The sequence below is a fragment of the Monopterus albus genome, unplaced genomic scaffold (genome assembly GCF_001952655.1).
Source record: "Monopterus albus unplaced genomic scaffold, M_albus_1.0 scaffold27.1, whole genome shotgun sequence".
NCBI lineage: Eukaryota > Metazoa > Chordata > Actinopteri > Synbranchiformes > Synbranchidae > Monopterus > Monopterus albus.
Genome location: NW_018127907.1, coordinates 564,508 through 585,716, shown reverse-complemented (window position 1 = coordinate 585,716; position 21,209 = coordinate 564,508). Strand labels below are relative to the sequence as shown.

General features: G+C 40.6%; 2 protein-coding genes across 5 annotated transcripts in view; one reads left to right on the top strand and one right to left on the bottom strand.

The window, feature by feature from the left end:
- Nucleotides 1–2,411, bottom strand: part of hdx (highly divergent homeobox) — a 7,278-nt gene extending 4,867 nt beyond the window's left edge. Inside the window, exons 1-4 of one of the 2 annotated variants that reach the window (XM_020595413.1) lie at nt 2,283–2,411; nt 895–1,043; nt 422–568; nt 1–139 (exon numbers count right to left, since the gene is read on the bottom strand). The exon at nt 1–139 is cut by the window's left edge and continues 1,034 nt beyond it. In XM_020595413.1, coding sequence (XP_020451069.1) covers nt 1–139; nt 422–568; nt 895–960 — 352 coding nt within the window. In that variant the 5' untranslated portion in view covers nt 961–1,043; nt 2,283–2,411. Of the gene's footprint in view, nt 140–421; nt 569–894; nt 1,044–2,014; nt 2,122–2,282 lie in introns of those variants that run through there. The other variant, XM_020595414.1, reaches the window with a different exon arrangement.
- A 2,662-nt stretch (nt 2,412–5,073) lies between these two features.
- The window catches only part of LOC109957545 (connector enhancer of kinase suppressor of ras 2), a 50,586-nt gene continuing 34,450 nt past the window's right edge, over nt 5,074–21,209 (top strand). For all 3 annotated transcript variants that reach the window (XM_020595505.1, XM_020595504.1, XM_020595506.1), the window contains exons 1-2: nt 5,074–5,403; nt 16,590–16,753. In XM_020595505.1, the coding sequence (XP_020451161.1) occupies nt 5,340–5,403; nt 16,590–16,753 (228 nt within the window). In that variant the 5' untranslated portion in view covers nt 5,074–5,339. The remainder of the gene's footprint in view (nt 5,404–16,589; nt 16,754–21,209) is intronic.

Here is a 21,209-nt window from a genome sequence, read left to right as displayed (position 1 = left end):
GGTTGGACAGAGAAGCGCCAGCCAATGTGTGATTTGACAGCAGACCCCCAGCGAGTCCATGACTGGATAAGGAATGCGACACACTGCCATTCTGGTCTACCTTGGAGGCCAGCTTTCGCCTTTTGTTGCCAACCCATGTCTGCAGGGAGAAGAGTAATCAGCTCAGTAACAGCACTTAAAAAAGACATTCTGCAGAACACTAGAGGAACTAATTCAGCAAAGTGAGGATAATAATTCATGACTCTGCACTAGATGAAAAACTCATAGGAGGGAAACCACAGACTCATGGCTTCAGTTATTTTCCCCAGCACTACATGGGCATCCCTTACAGCAAATACCACAGGGGAACACAAATCACAGCAGATAGTTTTGCCTCCGTCTTCCTCATTCAGGCACACACAAGCACAATTTATGGGCCTACCCGAACAACGCTGAAGTCCAATTTGGCCTCCTGAGCACACTGCAGTATTAGCTGGAAGCAAGCCTTGCTCTGATTGGTCATCCCATTCTCGTAGTAACGTTCCAGGATCCTCTGCTGTTCAGTCGTAAACACTGATCGCAGGTTCATCTGAGAGACGACCAGAGAGATAGAAAACCCTCCAAAATTACCCTTACATAGAACTTACTCCTAGACAGAGCACTGGGACAGACTATTAGACGATTTGTTTAAAAAGCTAAAACTTTTACTGTGAGTGTGGAACTGGACGACACTTGTGCAATTTCCTTTCTTCAGCTAACACAATGCAACAAGATCTTATTTTTTGTAATGAAATATAGCAGTGCATCAACTATTACAAGATTACAACTGCAGCAGCAGTATGTGTTTTAACTTTTTCTAACACACCTCATTTCATTTTTCAATCTATATTTCTGTACAATTCTTGATCTACTTACAGTCTGCAGACCACGCCTTTGAGGCCATGCATCCATTCTGCTACTGGAGGGGAATGGGGCAGCCATGTAGATCACAGCAAAAACGCCACATTTCTAGGTTAGCACGAGTTTGATTGTGCTCATCCCATCTCAGTGTACCTGGCACACTGCTGGAGGAGGGAAAAAAACACATCACTATCAGTAAGAGTGTAAATACAAAGGACATGACAAAACCAACAACTAGTCGATATCTTGTTGCACATTTCTGTGTAACAGGATCTGTTTCGTTGTGTTGTAGACTGTCATATATTGCATGAATAAAGTTTTTATCAAACATTGTGAAGCTGCCAAGGATACAACAGGGTGTCAATCAAAGTACAATAAGCTATGACAAAGCCACTGTGTAACACGGATAATACTATCAATCAATCTGATATGTCAAACCTCACAAGACACTGTTTAGTTTATCAACAGGAAACTATTTATAGTCTCCTTGGGTAAATCCTGGAGTTAAAATTGTACACTTATTTATTACAAGTGTTTTATGACTTGTTGACAAAAACAAAACGCCATAATGTATCATAAAGGTCAAATAAAACAATAACAAAACAGATTTCCACATGGGAGCATAATTGCTCTATAACAAGCCTTCAAAATAATAAAAGTATGTACATGAATAGCTTATATTTTTCAGTGTCCCATACAAAAATGTGAATTAAAGGGGTGGAGTGGAATGAATATGAATTAAAACATATTAAACTTTTGCAGAAAACTTGTATTATGTTAGTACACAGGAAGGGAAAGGAAAAGAGCAGAACACAGTTCAAGTTGCTACACCTGGACTTGCCGATAGCTAAAAAAAGGTGGTGACCAAGTTTGAAATACACTTGGTAGAGGTTTTTATAAACAAAGTCACACACGGGGATGTCGTGCGACCACTAAGCATCCAGCAGGTTTATTTTGGCTGGCTGACTACGCATACACTCCAGATGGAAACATTACGGGGAGAATTTGCTAACAAATTGTGAACACCTCAGATCAGTACGCCACCAAGGCAAGAGCCCAACGAGTCAGAAACACAATTACCACACAGGAAGCGCATGCCACAACTTTACAACCGAGAGCCAGACAGTAAACAAACCGGGTAAGCGCCGCATCACCACAATAGCCATACAGTCAGCTCCGTTAGCTTGCAGGCCCGAGCGGCCATATCGGAGGCAGCCAGCTATGCTAGCATTAGCATAGCTTGTAGCTTTCCCACCGGATAGCTGCAGCTAAACTTTTCCTTCAAATCTGTGATTTCCCGACCCCTGGCATGGTCATTCTCGCCTACTCTGTCTTCGAGCAGATATGAACAAAAAGAATTCGAGACAGCCCAAAGGGAAAAGTAAAATAACTTTATTGCTTACCATTTTTGATGTCAAAATCAGACGAACGTTCAAATTCAGCAGATTTCTTCAGCAGTCCCCTTTGCTAGACAATGAAATCAGAACGTCCGATCATCAATTCTAATCATGATTGTGACGTATTTGCAGACATGAGCCAATGAGGGCTCGAGATCATCGCTGTGACATTCGGAAAGGGCTGAAAACTGAGCCGTGTGGTCCCGCCCCCCCGCCGGTGACTTTGTCCAGTAGCTGCTGGGGTAGGAAGAGGTCAAAGACATGGGAGCAGTCGAAACTTTGGATGGGGAATGGCTCGTTTCCTCATCATCTGAACGTAGCGTCTAAAGTAGGTTGTTTTTTTTGCTGAGGTGGAAAGTAACTAAGTACATTTACTCATTGTTTCCTTCATTGGCTGTTGTAGTTTTCATTATGCTTCTCTCATTGGCTGTTTTACAGTGCCTTAGATTTTGATATTTAGATTTTGTGTGGCATCCGTGTGGACGGCAAAATAAAAATGTCATTGTACAGGGAAACACGTTTCCTCACTGTGCATATGACAATAAACACCTGACCTTGACCTCTAGTACTGTACTTTAGCACAATTTTGAGATATCTGTACTTTACTTGAGTATTTTCCTTTTCTGCTACTTCATACTTCAAATTCACTACACTTCAGAAAAACTTTGTATTTTGTACTCACTACATTTATTTTATTACCTTTGTCACTAGTTACTTTTCAGAAAGAGGTTAATAAAACAAAATACAATATGATCACAAGATTTATTGACTCATGGTGTAAAATTCACAAGCTAGTAGTATGTAAGGTAAGGTAGTTAAAACTACCACCACTTTTACCATCTACAACAATCAATGTATGAATACACAATAATAAATCAATAAATATATTCAAATCATAAGATGTACATCAACATAAACTATACAATTTTGCCTAATGAGTACTTTTACTTTTGGTATTTGAAGCATATTTTCTGCTAATACATTTGTACTTTTACTTAAATAACATTTTGGATGCAAAACTTTTACTTGTAACAGTAATTTTACACTATGATATTGCTACTTTTAATTAAGTAAACAATCTGAGTACTTCTCCCCCACTGGTGTTTAGTTAAATGTCTGAAACCATGCTTGGCTGTACAGTATTCAAATATACGATTAAAATAAATAAAATACTGTATATAGGCTATATACATACGTATGTGAGCCTATTAGATAACAAATGTGATCAATCTTTATTATTGACCTTTAATTAATATTAGACTTTATATGTGCAGAAAAGATTAGATATGATCTGTTTCTTTGTTGTATTTTTTGTTTGTTTTTGTTTTGTTTTTTTCAGGATTCAAAATAGACCTATAGAAGTTTAGTAGTTTAAATGTTAAAATTAGCTTTTGGTTTACATTATATTTACATTTACATTTACATAGTGAATCTTGTTCCGTCTGCGTTGGCCATACTGCATTAACTTATCATCATGCAAACAAAACAAATGTAATTTAAATTTGATTACACTTTATATTTCAGTTTGTAATACAGGGTTTAGATAAGAAAAAAATACTCTTCTTTGTAAACACCACTAGACTGTACTGCACCTTTGGCAGTTAGATGCTGTCTTATTACAGTCCAATAGCTTATTGGCAATATTACCATTACATATGGGGAAGAGAGAGAGGCTAAGAGTAGGTATGAAGAATTAACTATCCAGACCATTGGGCAAATGGAGTAATAAATATTCTCTCCTTTGGAACCAGGATGAAGCCAACATTGACCCTGCCCTGAACCGGGACTTTACCAGCAACATAAACGCACAGACGGCCACAAGTATTCACATAAACGATTCTCAACTGTTACAATCAATTTAGATAGTCATACCCGAACATAATCCTGCACTTTAAACCAAATGTGCCTTTGATTGTATATAAAACCAATAAAGACATGTCAACAGTGATTTGTTGTTTGTTCCTATTGTGTATGGGGCTGAAGGTGGTGGGGATTTAAATAACTTTTAAATGCACAAGCCAGCAGCCTATACAAATGCCATCAGTGATAACTCCCATTACAAAGAGGAAGGCTGTGATCATAATCTGTGGCTTCTTGACTCTGCTTTGTGGTTTTATTATTTCTTTCTTTTCCTTTTTAATATAATTCATCTGCATTCTTTCTTTATTTTGGGGGTTATATATATGTATACACATATATATGCTTTCTCCATCTCACTTCACTAGCCTGTGTAACGTGTGTGTGTGTCTGTAGTGGTGGTGGGGTGGGGTTGGGGAGCGCTGCTGCTTTAATCCATGACGTCAGCTGTGTCCCACGTGCGCAGCAGGGGGCGCTGTTCCCCACAGCTGATCCCATGCCTCTAGCAGCGTTTGACAACTGATGCTGATTTCCTCATCTATGGACAGTAAACTTAACCCAGATGACACAAGACACCGAATTCTGTTCTCTAATCCACATAATAAAAACATTGTTTCTATAGTATTTCCACAGACACTTTTGCTTTAGGTTAGCCTACTGTATAAAGACTAGTGTAATAAAGTCCCACTTAAGTTATTGTTGCATAAAGCCCTCCTCTCTGTATATGCATGTGCATGTGAGTGTGAGGCATGGAGGGAGGGAGACAGAGATCCTCCCTATATGGTGTGCGTTGCACCATTCCCTGGTCTGTATTATGAGTGGTGGCCCTTGTGATGCTGCAGCAAGGCGGGCGGGAGGAAAAGAGGAGAGGGGAGGGGTCGCTCCATCCCTTCGCGCTCACCGAATCCACTTCTCACAGCGTACGGGCTGCTGGCGGGAAGGCAGAGAAGCACAGAGAGAGAGAGAAAGAGAGAGAGAGGGGGAAGCGTGTGTGTGCGTGTCTCACTGTGTGCGCGTGGATTGCACCACCGCATCCCGCTCACCGTTTCTGCAGGCGGCCGGGCTCTGATGGAGAGAATAAAACTGACGAGCTTTCTTTTCCCTCAGATTTACCCACCACCGTGTCATTCCAGATGTGACTGACAAGTCGTTTTATGTCGCCTGCGTTGAGTCCTGTGCTGTTCATCTCGGAGAGACTGTGACACCATGGCTCTGGTTATGGAACCTATAAGTAAATGGACACCAAAGCAAGTGCTGGACTGGATGAAAGGTAATTTTTGGATCCCGTTATTGCATCAGGCTGATGTTCATGCTGCTCCTTGTTAGAATGGGGATGATGATGATGAAGGTGGTGGTAATGGTAATGGTGATGAGCAGCAGAGGGCCACACTGTGTGCATGTGTGTTCTCCTTATTCAAACCTACAGGCTGCCGTGTGAATGTTAACTGACAACAGCGAGGCCGATTTATAGTCACTAAAGTAGAGTGAATGCGTTTGAGCCAGTGCAGTGAAATGGATGTCCCCCAGAAGCAGGGAGTGGAGGCTCTGCATCTCGCCTCCCTTCACCTTAGGCTTATGCTGCTGCTGACTCTGTCAGGATCAGCAGCAGAATAGCTCTCATCAGTGGAGCTAGAAGATATGTCACCTGCTGGTTCACTCACTGGCACATGCTCTACAGCCCACATCACCACTCACTGTGTATGTGCGCCTCTGCTTGTGTGCATGTGCGCGCACGCGTATGATTAATGTAGTTAGCTGCATACGCACCCCCTCCTCCACCCCCCATTCACCAATACCAGCCGTACAGTCAGATTCAGAACCATGGACAGCGCAATGCTCCCTGCCAGATAAGGCAAACGCACCGATCACACTCGCTTCTTCTTCGTTGCTCGCTTTGCTGGCGAGATCCGTCCTTTCAAACAGACAGCATGAATGAGTAATCACTAATCATGCGCGCGCGTGTGTGTGTATGTGTGTGTGTGTGTGTGTGTGTGTGTGTGTGTGTAGTAGGAGCTGTTCTCACACTCTTCAGCTACAGAGCTGTGAGAAAAACTGTGGTAGGCCTATTGACAGACAATGGAAATGTGGAGGGAGGATGTCTGCAATCCCTTTACTTAAGAGAATGACTTAATCACTACTTGTGGGATGACTCAAACCTAAATGTAATGATCCTAAAGATACTTGTGATTGTGTGTCTGCATTAATTACACAGAGATGGATCGATTTTAGTTGGGCTACTAATCTGCTACTGAAATTTCTTTCTGTTATGATGAAGCCCTGATCTAGGATTTGAAGACAAGGTGTTTGGCAGACCTTCAGGGGGCATGGTGAGGAAGCATGCCAAGTGCCTTACGTTAAGTTATTATGATGAAGTTCCTGGTTTTATAATTCCTCTCTACAACCATAAGCAACCAGGGGAGTTTTTTATGCTCTGATCCCTGGAGTGTCAGAAAGTTTGGTCCAGGACTGTTCATTTTAAGAGAGACTGAGTTTAAATCTTATTGGAAATTAGATTAGTAACAGACCAAAAGTAGCTAGAGTTTTCAAAACTGGATGTAATAAAATGATGGCTTTGGTTCAGCTTTTTAACCTTTAAGAGATAAAAACTTGAAACCATGACAGAAGAATACAGCCAAATACGGAGTTAATTGCATAGCCAGTCTTTCACAAACACACACACAAAGTGATAATAAAAACCTGCACGTGGCTGTGATATGTATTTTACCAAAGGTACACCAGTGACTACCCTTCTTCTTATAGGCTCCTTATGAACTGCACATGATAGAGTAACACTTGGATAAAAGATTAAATGGAAAATTAAAACATTTGTAAGGCATACTTTGAGGACCCAATACAATTTACTGCTCTAGTTCAACTGCCATGCTTCTCAGTCTCAGATTGTGATCATATGAAATCACCACAAGAAAAACCTGAAAGTGCTGATGTAATTTAAAGCTGACAGTGGAAAGGCAGACAGATGTTAATGGAGCTGAATAGGGAATGCAATTGAAAGCACTGAAATAACCCTTCATCTCTATCACCAGTAAACACAGAAAAATTGCACCAAACCCTTGAAGGAAAATAGCTTCATCTCATTACTGCCTCCACATTTGCATTCTGTGAAAAAGAGTCTTGTGCCCTCTTCCAGATGAAGAGCTGGGGTGCAGAGATTCATTTTCATAGCCATTTGCCAGCATCACCCAGTTGTTGTCCCTGTTTCTGTGAAGCTCCCTCCTTTTTCCTGTGGGGCTTCAAACGTAGACCCTTGGTGGCAGGTTTATGCTCAGGTCTCATGCTCTTACAACTAAAGTAAAAGGCAAAAGGCTTGTGTTAATCTGCGTGAGATTTTGGCCTCTTTTCTGGAAGCTCGTCATCACTGTCACACTGATCTGGTAGTCTTGTGCCTTTTTTAAGGTGTAGTGATACTGAGACCCCCTGTAGGAAGCAAGTACTTTAATGTTTTTCTTGCTTACCATGATCAGACAGAAAGTACTACAGCAAACCCTTGTTATCTACGTACATCTTTTAGACAAATTGGCATTGATGCCATTCACTGTGGAGGGTGAGGACGGCACATTTTTATAAACTCTTGTTAGATTCATTGACTGAATCTGTAGGGCCTACTTTTTATAAGTATATTTTGCACATGTTTTGTCCATTTCGGTCAGTGTTAGGTCTTTTACTTACCAACACCACACTGTAAAAATATCTACATACAATAAAAAGGTGTGCATTCAAAAGGAGTTTTAAGATAAAGTACTGTTTTTATTACATACACCTACAAACCAAAAGTTATCATGTAAAATGAGTCCCTTTAGAGCTGATATTGACTACATTTAGCTACCCTGATGTACTACTGTATAACTATTTTAATATTATAAATACATTGATATAGTTTAATTATATATTTTATATAAAATATTAGTCTAGTCTAGAAACTATAGCTGTTGGTATAGAGTAATTTGAATAGTATTTCTCTTGAAATGTAAGTAAGAAGTGTAAGTAAGATAAAAATAGGGAGACCTAAGTAAAGTATCTTGAAAATCTTCTTAAGTACAGTACTTGAGTACATGCATTTAGTTACTTTCTGCTGCAAATTTTGGTCAGCTATGAATTTCTTGCTGTAGAGCCTTATGCCTTTGAATGAACTATATTTACATTCAGGTTGTCAGCTCATCATCTTGAACCGGATGAATCACAGAGGACAGTATCAGATTTTGTGACACTCATCAGAGTGAGAAATTGCAGCCTGAAGGATAAGAAGCTACTGTCAAGTCTTGTGGACAGTAGCTTCTTTTTCCTTAACAGTCTGCTCCTGCAAAAAAATATGGGACAGCAACATGGGATACTCTGCTGTCCTACTGAGAACACCTGACGCAGCTAGCTACCAGGCCAAGCAGATGATACTGTTTCTCCCGCTGCTGTCAAGGACTGTTCCAGCAGCAGAACGCTGGTGAGGCTCACAGAAAGATGACTCATCAGCATTTGTCTTAGTTTGAACACCCACATGGGAGGAGTTTCCTCTATGTGTGTGTGTGAGGGTATGTGTCCGCTAGATTGTCTGCAGACACATTTCATGTGTAAAATATGACATGTATGAATCTGTGCTTTAATATGCAAGGCAACAAAGAAAAACAGACCCCCTTCTCCTCAGCTCTTTGTGCCATGTATGCCTCATAAAATCCCCCTGTGCTTTCAGGTGCACAGTATCAGCAGCTGACAGCAAAATGAGTGAGGCCTTCATTTTTTTCTGCAGTTCTCTCTCCTCTTCTCTTTGTGTCCTGATGTGTTGGAGCAACTATATAGTATGTAAAAATAATGGTGTTATGTGTCATTTAGTATGTAAAAATAATGGTGTTATGTGACATTTCAGTCAGTTCAATTTAGCTTATCTGTTGAAAATGTTAACATATGTGTGGGACAGTGATAGTACACAGGGAATGAGACCTAACACTACAGAAGGGAATTCATTTCTGTTTAACGAATCCCCTGAGTGTTATTTGGTTGTTTGAGTCTCCTGGGATGTCGAGGACCACGTTTTCTACCACTCCACACTGTGTTCCCTTAATTTAGTCTCCTACTGACATGATAAGGAAATGCCTGTTTTGGAAAACACGCCTCTCCTGGCTCTGACCGTGCTAGTTGTACTTTCAGCTGCATTAAAGATTAAAGAGCGTGCCTTATTATGGGAATCACACACACAAACATGTAGAGGAAACTCTCCCAGTCCATCACAAACAACACAGATGACAGAGATCCATGTGCTGTACAAAGATACATGCACTCAAAGGAATGCATATGTTCACTGAAATATATGGTATGTATTTATCAGTGTATACAAACACGCATGCAGAGAGACACAAACTCTGGAGCAGCAGCTTTAAAAGTGGGGCACTGGTAGTCATGGAAACCAGATCTGTTCGTGCTGGAGTCACAGCACATGTCATAAGATGGGGAATCAGCAACACCCAGAGATGCCCTATCCTCAATCTGTATGTCTACAACACACAGTGAGATATGTAGCAAGGTGTATGTGCATGTGGCCATGGCGCATGTGCACACACACACACACAAGAGCATCCCCTCCTGTTTTATGGCCCCAAGCAGAGAAAGTGAGCAAAGAGAGCAGGGGCATGGATTGAGAGATGGGAAGGTGTGAGGCAAAATGAAAGAAAGGCTGAGGAGTCTAAGATGGGGGAGGAAAGGAGGGTGTGCAGGGGGAAGGCTGGACATGACAGAGAAAGAGGGAGGAGAGCACAGAGGCAATGGCAGAGTGGTGCGGAGAATGGGAGACGCAGTGGGCATCATATCAAAGCACCCGCTTTATCCGGCTGCTCAGACAGAGGGGCCTGTGTGTCTCTGTGTGTGGATGTTTGTATGTTTTACTGGGTTGATTTCGCACCTGTTGTTCTGGTAGCTGCAGTTTTACCACATATATTAACTTTAAGCAAAGTTTCTTAAACTAAGGGTTAGGACCCCACTTTGAGGTCAGGTGATATACAGTCAAGGACGCTGGAGATGTGTGGATTTAGCAAAATTGTGTGAATTTACTTGACAATTTAATAGATTTTACAAGCCAGAAAATGTTGAGAAACTCTGATTTAATTAATTACACTACATTAAAAACTAGATCTAGAGTTTAAGCTTTTAACCTATTAAAGTATCCAGGGTGACTTTCTGGAGTTAACAGTTCACTGTGTCTTTGCCGTCAACACTGTTATTCCAATATGACAAAGCTAGTCAGCATGTTTAAGCTCAGAGCAACAGCTAGCACTACAAAATATTTCCAACTGATCAAAACCACTTTTTTGAATCAGCTTTATGGCATCATGGTGTTTGAGTCATTGTTTTGTCCTTTAAGTGAGGGGTAGCATTCTGACAAAGCTAATACATATTTGTATAACACAGGAACTGAGAATTGCTGCAACAACAGAAAATTAATTGAGGAACTTATCAAATGTGAGTCTACGGACTAATGTTTCTGAAGCTAGTGAGAACCAGAACACTAAAGCTGTGGTTGTTAAAACAACACAGTGGTGAATATTCCATAGAGTTGAGGGAAGTTGCAGAGTTGGGTGATAATTTTCAGTGGATTCATCACATCCATCCATTATCTATATCACTTATTTCTGAATAGGGTCACAGGGAGCCGGAGGCAATCCCAGGTGATATTGCGCGAGAGGTGGGGTACACCCTGGACAGGTCACCAGTCTGTCACAGGGCTGATATATAGACAAACAACCACACACACACACTCCAAAACTTTACCCTTCTACTGTACACTTGCAAGCACAGTGTATTTGTGTCTTCTATGTCCTCACCTCATTTCCAATCTACAGCTGCAAATGGATTGCATTGAATGAGGGTAGAATGGTCTCAAGTTAGCATTTTATTATACTTCCAGCATGACTGCAGTCATAGTCAGATTCTCTCATGTCATTAGAGTTGAGCTCTGCCTGTGAATATACCTCATATACCTAAATATTTTTTAAAAAGAAGTTATTCATCAATCCCTGTGGGGAAACTTCTTTACTGATGACAGCACTGCCATTCGTTGCCTGGCCACCAGGAGTTCAGTGTTTGAAGGACATTTCAACATGAGGAACGGTGAGACTGGGAATCAAATCACCAATCTTCCAATTGGGAGGCGGCTGCTCTACTTCCTGAGCCATAGCTGCCCCCAAAATACCACAGTCTTAAGAATATTCTGTCAAGATGTGATGAATATTTCACTGTAGGAACATGTTTGGTGAGTGTTATGTCTTTTCTTCACACCCACTGAAGCACTGACCCAACTGGAAGCTCACAGATGGGGCACGGTGACGGGGGCCAGAGCCTTTGCTGCCTGCTGCTGCTCTGAGCCCAGGCTACTCTAAGACACAAACTTGGTCTCAGAGAAAACATAGGTTTGGCAGACTGATTTCAGTTGATGTCATTGGCCAAGCAACTAAGTTGCTGCTGTGTGAGTTTTTCAGTTTGAACCATATTCAGCTGGAAATCATTTTTTTTGTAGCCTTCACCAAGCTTTCTGGAGGTGTGCAGAACACACGTGTAGGCCGCAACATGTGTGTTTGTGTAGATATTCATAGTGTTTGTGTGCTCCTTAGACTAGCATCAGTGCCGGGTCCTGAGGAGGAGCAACCGCTGGTCACTCACTTCTGCTGGGAGGCCTCTTTTGCTCTGGTTGCCTGGCAACTCTAGTGTTTCCAAATGGGAGGGGTTTATTTTACCCAGGAAAGTGCAAATAATTGGAGGGAATTGCATGAAACAAGGATGAAGCTGTTAACTTGTGATGCTTGCTCAAGATTCAGCACACTGGCATTCAGTGATGGTTGGAATCAAGGGACCCTTCAGTGTTTCTTATAGAGAAAAAACAGTCAAGAAAAGGGAAAAGCATTAGAAACCCAGTGCTTTTGTGGTATAGATGAAATTCAGCATTATTATATTGAACTGAAATCCAGCATAGAATTGTGTGAAGCCTTTAAAGTGTTGGATTTTTTTGGTTAGAAATACATAGCTGCACACTGAAATACAACCACTGATGATGAAGAGGTATTAGTAACACACTATTTGAAAATGACAGCAGAGATTTTAATTCATAATACTGAAATTATGAATGCAGACAGATAGCATACTTTCCATGTTTTGTGCATAATTTTATGCTAATTAACAAGAGAAAGGAAAGAAAGGATTTGGAAATCAATAGCTGGAACTAAAATTAAAGTTTAAAATGCATACTTTCTTATTTAAAAAATGAATATAACACTCAAAAGGTTTGCTTCATCAGACCTATGTGAGTGCATTTTGATTAGATTTCATTTAGAATGGCCCATCAGCCAGGGCCATAGCATTATGATTCAAACATCACTAAACCCTGGTCCTGCTTAGTTCAACCTAGTGAGAAGAGCCTAGACAAAAACACAAATACAGAAAGCTTTTATAGAAATAGCCAAAATAATTATAATTTTGACAGAAAATTCTGTTCACAGTTAGAAGCTGACTGAGAACAAAGGGGGCATTTATTGAATTCAGGCGTGGGAACCAGACCCAAACTGGTCCAAGCTTTGAGATCCCAGCAACACTTTTTCTGCCACATGAAGATTCTGGAACAACATTTGAAGTCATGTTGTACAGTATGCTGCAGATATACATGCGGATACTTCACTCTAGACTTTAGGAAAAACCAGATTGCTGACAGTTGACACATTTGAGTTACAAAGGGCTATTTAAAGTGCAAAACATAAGACACTTGTGGGCAATACCCCGGCTCAGCAAATACTGTTCAATATTATGTTCCTGAAACTCAGCAGCAAAAACAATATTTACAGGATGACATTAGTGTGGCCTGCCATCACTGCATGAGCCGTGCCCACCGAGGTGACTCCGCACACTGTGAACGCTGGTGTAAGCACAATTTCTACTATCTATGGTTAAGCTATGATGAAATATCTTACTCTCTATAGTCATTATAGCTCCCAGGGGAAACTATAACAGAAGCTTATGACTTGATTACACAAAGAGACACTTCTGACATTACTCACACAAAATTACTTTTTGTTTATTTCTGCTGCATGCAGGCTAGGGTTTATTTGACGCTTATTAAACTGCTTGGCCTACTTAAGTGTGAGGTCAGTTTTCATGTTTCCTGTATGAACACAGTAAAGTTTGATGTGCATCTGAATGGATGGAAAAAAGTATCTGTTGTCTCAATGTCACAACTGCTGCTCTCGGTCAATAATAGCTATAGTACGTGATTTTTTATATCATTAACTGTCTGATGAGGTGCAGTAATGACATATCTAACTCCTATGTGTTACATAGGGGTTGTGTGTGTGTGTTTGTGAGCACCATGCGCTATTTACAGCTGGCATATGAACCCGGCAGCTGAACCAAGATCAGCTGTTTGTCCTCTGGGGAGGCGTTCTGACTCATCTGTTTGGCGAGCAGCAGTGTGTTGTAATGTGTATGTATATGTATGAATACACTGTATGACTGTTCATGTCAGTGTGTATTTCTATATGTACTTCTACAAGTATTCACATATATTTTAACCAACAAAACCCTTCAAGCTTAAAAAGAATGGCTACTAATTGCACTGTAGTCAGCACAGCCACTCATTCATCCATGTCTGTGTTGAACAAGTAGGGAATAGCTAAATTATGAGGTTTTAACAGTGGAGGTCAGCCTGGACTTCTTTAAGTCTTTATTCTCCAACTCTTTATATAATTTATATAGTACTGTATGTGGAGAGAGGGAAACGGTGCAATACTGTTTTCCACCTGCGCCTGAATCATTAAAGTAAAGTAGGGATACACTGTCATAATTTCACAAATACAGTACAGTTAGATATTGCATTTGTGATAATGATGACAAACCTAGTGTTAAAATGTGCTTCCATGCTTCAGAAGGAGAGGCCAGGGTGTAAAAGTGAGAGGGAGGGAATGGCAGAGACAATGAGAAGGAGTTATTGGTTTGGAACAGGAGGCTCACCTCCCTTAGGTACGGACATAAAGACCTCCATTTTGATAAATAGCATCTTTGTGTTTTTCTTCTCATGTCTCTTTCATAGTGAGGGTAAGGAGTCACTTATTCAGTAAATCTAGTTATCAGCTGCAGAGCTTTTCATCTGCTTGACCTCCATGTTCTCTGCTGTTATACCTGCTAGCAGTGATGGAAAGTATCTAAGTACATTTACTTAAGTACTGTGCTTAAATAAAAATTTGGCATATCTGTACTTTACTTGAGTATTTGCATTTTGTGCTACTTCATACTTAGACTTCGCTACATCCATCCTTTACCTGTACCGCTTCATCCTGATGATGGTCACGGGGAGCTGGAGCCAATCCCAGCTGACACTGGGCAAGAAGCGAATCCACCCTGGACAGGTCGTCAGGTCTATCACAGGGCCGACATGTAGACAAACAACCACACACACTCACACTCCCTCCCACAGGCAATTTAGAGTCACCAATCAACCTAAGCTGCATGTCTTTGGACTGTGGGAGGAAACCAGAGTACATGGAGAGAACCACCCAGGCACAGGGAGAACATGCAGAGACCACACAGAAAAGCATTACGTCGGCCGGGGCTCAAACATGGAACATTCTTGCTGTTAGGCGACCGTGCTAACCGCCTCGCTTTACTTCACTAGATTTTACAGACAAATATTGTACTTTGTAATCCATTACATTTACTTGATATCTTTATTTACTTTTCAGAATCAGATCAATTATACGAAATACAATATAATTATCTGACTTTGATCCCTGGTGGGAAAATCACCAAATACCCAGCAGTACTTCAAATTGTAAGCATATAAGGTGAGCTCCACCTTTACCAGCTGCAGAATTACATGTTACATACACAATAATGTGTCAGTATTTTTTATCCAATAATATATTAATGTGAACGTACTAGTCTGTATAATGGGTAGTTTTACTTTTGGTACTTTAAGTATATTTTGATTCCAATCCTTTTGTAGTTCTACTTAAGTAACATTTTGAATGCAGGACTTTTACTGTTTTTAAACTGTGATATTGTTACTTTTACTTAAGTAAGCACTTTGAGTACTTCTTCCACCACTGCCTGCTGGCTTGCTTAAGACATCTCTCCACTAGACTAATGTCCCACTGGAGTAAACATTTTACTACCTAACTAACACATATGGATTTCACAGATAACGTCTGTTGACATGCTCATTGTACAAACTTGATAACAACCTTACAACCTTGTAACACTGTAATATGTGAAACACAGCCTAACACTTGGGATAAAGGGTTTGTCCACTGGGAGTGTGGCCTGGTGCTCCTGTAGCGCAGAGAATCCTACTGATGTGTTAGATTTAAAATTGTTCTGCTGTAACGAGATTGTTTGTCCGTGTCAGTCAGAGCAACAGTAGGCTTATATTTTGCCTGTTATGTCCCATGGCATACCAAGAGCAAGATGCCACTCGCTCATCCTTTGCAGCGTGTGTGTGTGTGTGTGGTGACTTTGTTAAGGTGCTACCACACTGTCTGCTCTCTGTCAGCATTGCTTCCCTTGGGCATCAATGTTTTCCTCACAACTCCACTTGGCTTTAGCAACATGCCTCCACTGAGGCGTTGAGACCCTGAATAACAACAGCGGTTGTAATTGTATTTGTATGTGCGATTGTGTTTGAAGTGTGTGCTCGCAGAGGGACAGAGTGTACTGCTGGTGTTACTCTGTGGCTCTGTGCCTGTGTGCACATGCATGGATTTGCTTCCTCTAATGTGTTTTTGCTCAGTATGTGCTCATTTTAGAGCAGGCCTGTTCTTCAGATCTATGGGGAGGCGTGCTTTTTGCTGACTTTGTTTGGTTCAAAGCCTGAAGCGCTTACTGATCAATAGTATCCCAGACCCACCACATCTATGTGCAGCTGATTGGCTCTCTTCATTGCAGGCAGCCACATCTTAACAGTGGAAAGCCCTACAGTACATCAGTGTTACTCACATCTTTCTAGGCATATTTTAGACACACCCTTAATCACTCACAGCGTGCACCAAATTCATTCTTTTCATTCAGTGAACTCTGAAAACAATAAAAATACATTTCTTGTATTCTGCTCTATGTAAAAAAAGGTGACATTAAGGGAAATCTTGTTACATCATGGGACCAACAGATGTGTTTTCTGGGTGATAGTAAGTTGCTAGTGAAACCCTGAAGAGATCTTTGGCTTTAGGTTTGTGTTTTATGTCTTTGAGGCAGAAGACTTTTGCAGTGTGTTTCTGTGTGGGCATCCGCACTCATGCCTGAATTTAGCAATGCATTTAAATGGACAAGGATTCAGCCTACAATATTACAGACAGTCACTGATCAGTATTTCCATCTCACTGGTTTTGTTTCTGGAGGCACAGAAAGCCCTCAGGCCAATAATGTGCACAGTGGCAGTGGATAGAAACATCAGCACATGTTAATCTTCATCTGTTGTCTTCTCAGGTCTGGATGACTGTCTCCAGCAGTACGTGAAGAGTTTCGAGCGGGAGCAGATGGGGGGAGAGCAGCTGCTGCACATCACCCATCAGGAGCTGGAGGAACTAGGCGTCACCAGAATAGGACATCAGGAGCTCATCCTGGAAGCTGTCGACCTCCTGTGTGCCCTGGTCAGTCAGCCCCTGCTTCTTACTGATATGCTTTCCTTCAGTCGACAGTACTTCAGGAGGAGTGATATGCAGGTTGTGGATGTGTGTATTTGCGTGTATCTGAGTGTGTCATGGTGTGACTGCCATGAGCCACAACAACTGAGCCCGAAAATATCACACATCTCAAAAATATGACTGAATGCATTCATAAATAATAGTTACATCATTAGCATGCTAACTCAGATTGGATTACATAAAGTATTTTTGCTGCCATTACACAAGCTTATATGATGATGCCACAGCAGCAGGCAGTACTGTACGTGATCAACATTACTTGTACTGGCTGGTGTGAAGAACGTTTCAGGTAGGTAGATATTATAACTGAAGTAAGATAAATTAAGATTTTTTTAATTAGCAGCATAGAGGTAAAGACAAATATTAACAAAATTTTTACAATATATTTTAAGTATTTATGCAAGACATTATTTATTGATTCATTTAGTTGATTCATGTGATAATCTCTTGCTGCCTTAGACAGGTTTTGGGGCTCTATACAAAACTTTCCTGTAGTTTTGATCACCAAAAACTCTCCAACATTTATGTTATTAAGACAGGATATGGAAGCAAAGTGGAAATGAGATCGTTGCAATAACTGGGTCTGCTTTGTGAGTCAGATGTTGGTGTAAATTTGCACCGCTGTCATGGTAGTGCTGACATTTTTGGGGAACAAAGAGCGTCCAAAATGAAGTTCATACAGCCGCTCCATCCACTTTTACTCAATGATCTTCTGTCAAGAGTAGAAAACTGTTACAAAACAGGAATGGTTTACTGCAGATATGATACAGCGCAGTACAAATACATGTTTTGAATAAACTATTTATCAATGTCCAACTATTTATCTTAGCAAGCTTTTTCCCCTCTTCACTAATTCTTTTACTGAATGAAATGATGTACAGTCCCAAAAACAAAATACCAGGAGGAAGTAAACAGCGCAGCATGGAGAAAAATACAAATAAGCTTCCATGATGGATGTTGCTAGCATGTTCCTGGCCTGCTCAAGTGTCAGTGATTGCCATGCCAGTTTAAATTAAAACTGTACAATATTTCTACTTCCTTTTGTTTGTGTTTCCTTATGGTGCCAAGACCTAGAACTAATATATAGAGGAGCCTCTGCTCTATAGTGTCTACATAGTTCTGATTATTTCCTAAAATAATTTTATATAAAAATACACTAGTAAAATGCTGCAGTTTAGATTATATTTGATATTTGAGAACATTCTATTAAATGAAATGTTGTTTGTTATGTGGAGTATATTGTAAGTAGGCTATAAAGGGGATTTATATTAAAAAATTATGATCATTTTTGACTACCAAATTAAATAAAACTTACCAACAATACTTTTCTCTTTTGGGCACATTTGGCTTTTATTAAAGAGAGGCAAACGGGAAACAAGGATGACAGAGAGGAGGAGAACTGTGAAAAATGTCAGTGCATGGACTCAAACTACCAACATCACACACACAGTTTTTTTAAGTGACCACTAAAGAAATTCTGATGATATATTGGTTGTTGTTTCTTCATCAGTTATTGATATTGACTCAAGAAATGGCTAGAAAAAAAAAACCTCCTCTATCATATGGGCCCTGCTTTGTATGAACTGCCTTGGTCACTGCTGACTAAATGTGCAGTGGCCCTGCTCAGGATTAGGGAATTAGGAAGAATTAGGTGCTACTCTCCCAGATAGAGAGAGAGGGAGTGTGGAGGGGAAAAGAAAGAGAGAGGGTATGTAGAAAGAGTATGCGGCATGCACCTTATCTCGCAGGCACACATGGCTGGATTAGCTGGGGCTGTTTGAACGTGTGTGTCAGTGTGTTTGTGAATGTGTACATACTTGTGTGTGTGTGTGTGCTAATCAGCACCTCTTCCCATTCAGATGCTCCAGCATGGGAATGAGTGTCCCACAGCAGCAATCACCATGTGTTCTGGAACTGGACACACACACACTCTCACACACACACACAAACACACACAACCTTACACACATTTAGAGATGCCAGGTAGACAAATGAATCACTAAAACTACTGCTGAGAGTGGTTTTAAAAGATAATACAACTTGGGTCTTTTGGCTCTCATTCCTAGCAGATATAATAACATGGTACATTAATTTTGAAATATGGGAACAAGTAGTGCCAGACAGGTTTTAAATAAAGCCCCAAGTTAGCCAGACGTATGTGCATGAGAAGTCAAAGGGGAATGGTAAAACTACAATTCATAGACAGACTTCAGGGTTTAACTTTAACCAGCAGTTTACTAAACTTGCCACAATTTTATGCACATAGTTTTCCTGTGCAAAGAGGGATTAGTGCCGTAATTTGCTCATGGTTTAGATAATTGCTAAATTGCTGGCTGGCTTACAACATACCTTCTTGCCAAATGGGCTCTCTTGGAGCGACGTCGCCAGATCTCATCAATAATTTTGGTGTACAATTTTATCATGATAAAAATGATGACCAAAATTACATAAATAACACCTAAATCATAATGAAACAGAACGATCCTTTGAGGTAGCTGGAGAAAGTTCACCTCAACTACACTCCTTGCTACTGCACTACTGTATGCTCTCCAGGTAACAAAGGGGCACGGCTGTAGACTGTGAATATTTGTATAATAAAAGATGGTTCACAGTTGTCAGCAGTATAATCCATTATAAGGAAAAGAAAACCCGGTTCCCCTGGCTCAACTATTATGATTTTCTTGTCTTCCTGCAGTAAAAGTGGGGGCGCTTCCATGGCCCTGGATCAGTGCAAGTTTCAAGTGCTGACTGAGCTTTCAGCCTTCTGTACATATGAGAAAGTCTCTTCTTTTATGCCTATGCTATCGAATTTTTGCCCCCAGCGTTTATGCTACTATAAGTAGGTTTCTATGTGTGCAGTGGATTTTCAGTGTGCTGAGAAATGGGCAGAACTTAAGAATAAAATGACTGCTCATCCCAGTATATCTGAAGTGAAAGACATGCATCAGTGACATTGTGTCATGACAGGCATCACTGATATAGAAGTTACTTAAAAAGTGTCAAAACTGGGCAAATTAAAACATCTCTATTGAACTACTCAGAGAATAAAATACAGAGCGATGCTGCAAATGAGCCTCCTCTCTCTCAGATATCTTTTTGACATCACAGTCAGCTGCAGGAGCAAGGCCACGGCTCTGCACAACATGTTCAGCTATTCACTGATGTGTTGTACAGTATTTTAAAAACATCTAAATTGTATAGACTAAATAATAATCAGAATATCAGGTCAACTGACTTTGTGTATTGTATTTTTAAATGTAATATTCATGTAGTCATTTACAGGCAACAAATTTTAGAGATCTCTTTGTATCCCCCCAGTGAGTATCTCTGGTTATCTCACACTGTGAAATCCATTCATATACAGTCTAAGAATCTAGCATACAAATTGTCACTTTCACTGACATCCTCTGTGTACTCAAAGGTTATGGTTTTATATTCATTTCCCTCATCAGAGATTTATTATGGTGTCCTGCAAAGTTTCATTTTAGGGCCACTTCCCTTTCTTGTGTGGTCCCACTGTGTGATATTAGAATTACAATATTGGTTCTATAGGAAAATCATCAGTGCTATTTAAATGACATTAAGAAATACCATTTAGTTAGGGTCCATCAAATTCCATCTAATTTCTACACCTTCCTCTTCTTGTGCTTTACATGTAGGTTACCCCTGCATAGGGTAGAGGATTGAACCCAATCTTCCAACTTGAAAGCAATGTACACACAACCCACATTGTCTTTATTAGTAGAGGTTATGTTCTGTCCTAAATTGTCTGCAAAATCCTATGTTTAAGAACAATGAATGTGACCTTTTTTACATGGAGCAAGTCTGATTAATATTTTACTTTGGAGAAGAAAAGGATTCAACAGTGATGTCTCCCTATGGGCCTAAACATAAATGGCGTTTAAGTGTGATTCTGTGGACAATGTTGCAATTATCAGCATAGAGGAGAGGCCACTCTACAAATGGCTGCTATGGCAACCGCATCGACATGAAGGTGGAGGGGAGGGTGAGGGTTGCTGTAATGGTATTGCTCTCTTACTGTATTGATTTGACAAGCACACATATGCACGCACCGCACAAATCTTTTTCTGCACACATACACAAAGTCATTCAGACAGTCGACAGGGCTGTATCCCCCTGCATCATCTCAGCACTCTGTCCCCTGGAGAGAGCCGCACTCAGCTTTAGATCAAATCATAGGACAGCCTAATTACAGCTGTGCAAACATGTGCGCTCCAAGTTCATACATCTACATTCACACACAATACAAACGAAGCAGAATGCAGTGTATGCATGACCCAGTTTCAGTGAGATGCTCTCTCTTCCTCTCTCTCCCTCTTGTCTTCTGCCTCTTTAGCTCCTCAATTCCCTCATTTCTCCCTCTCTTCTGCCACTGTGAAAC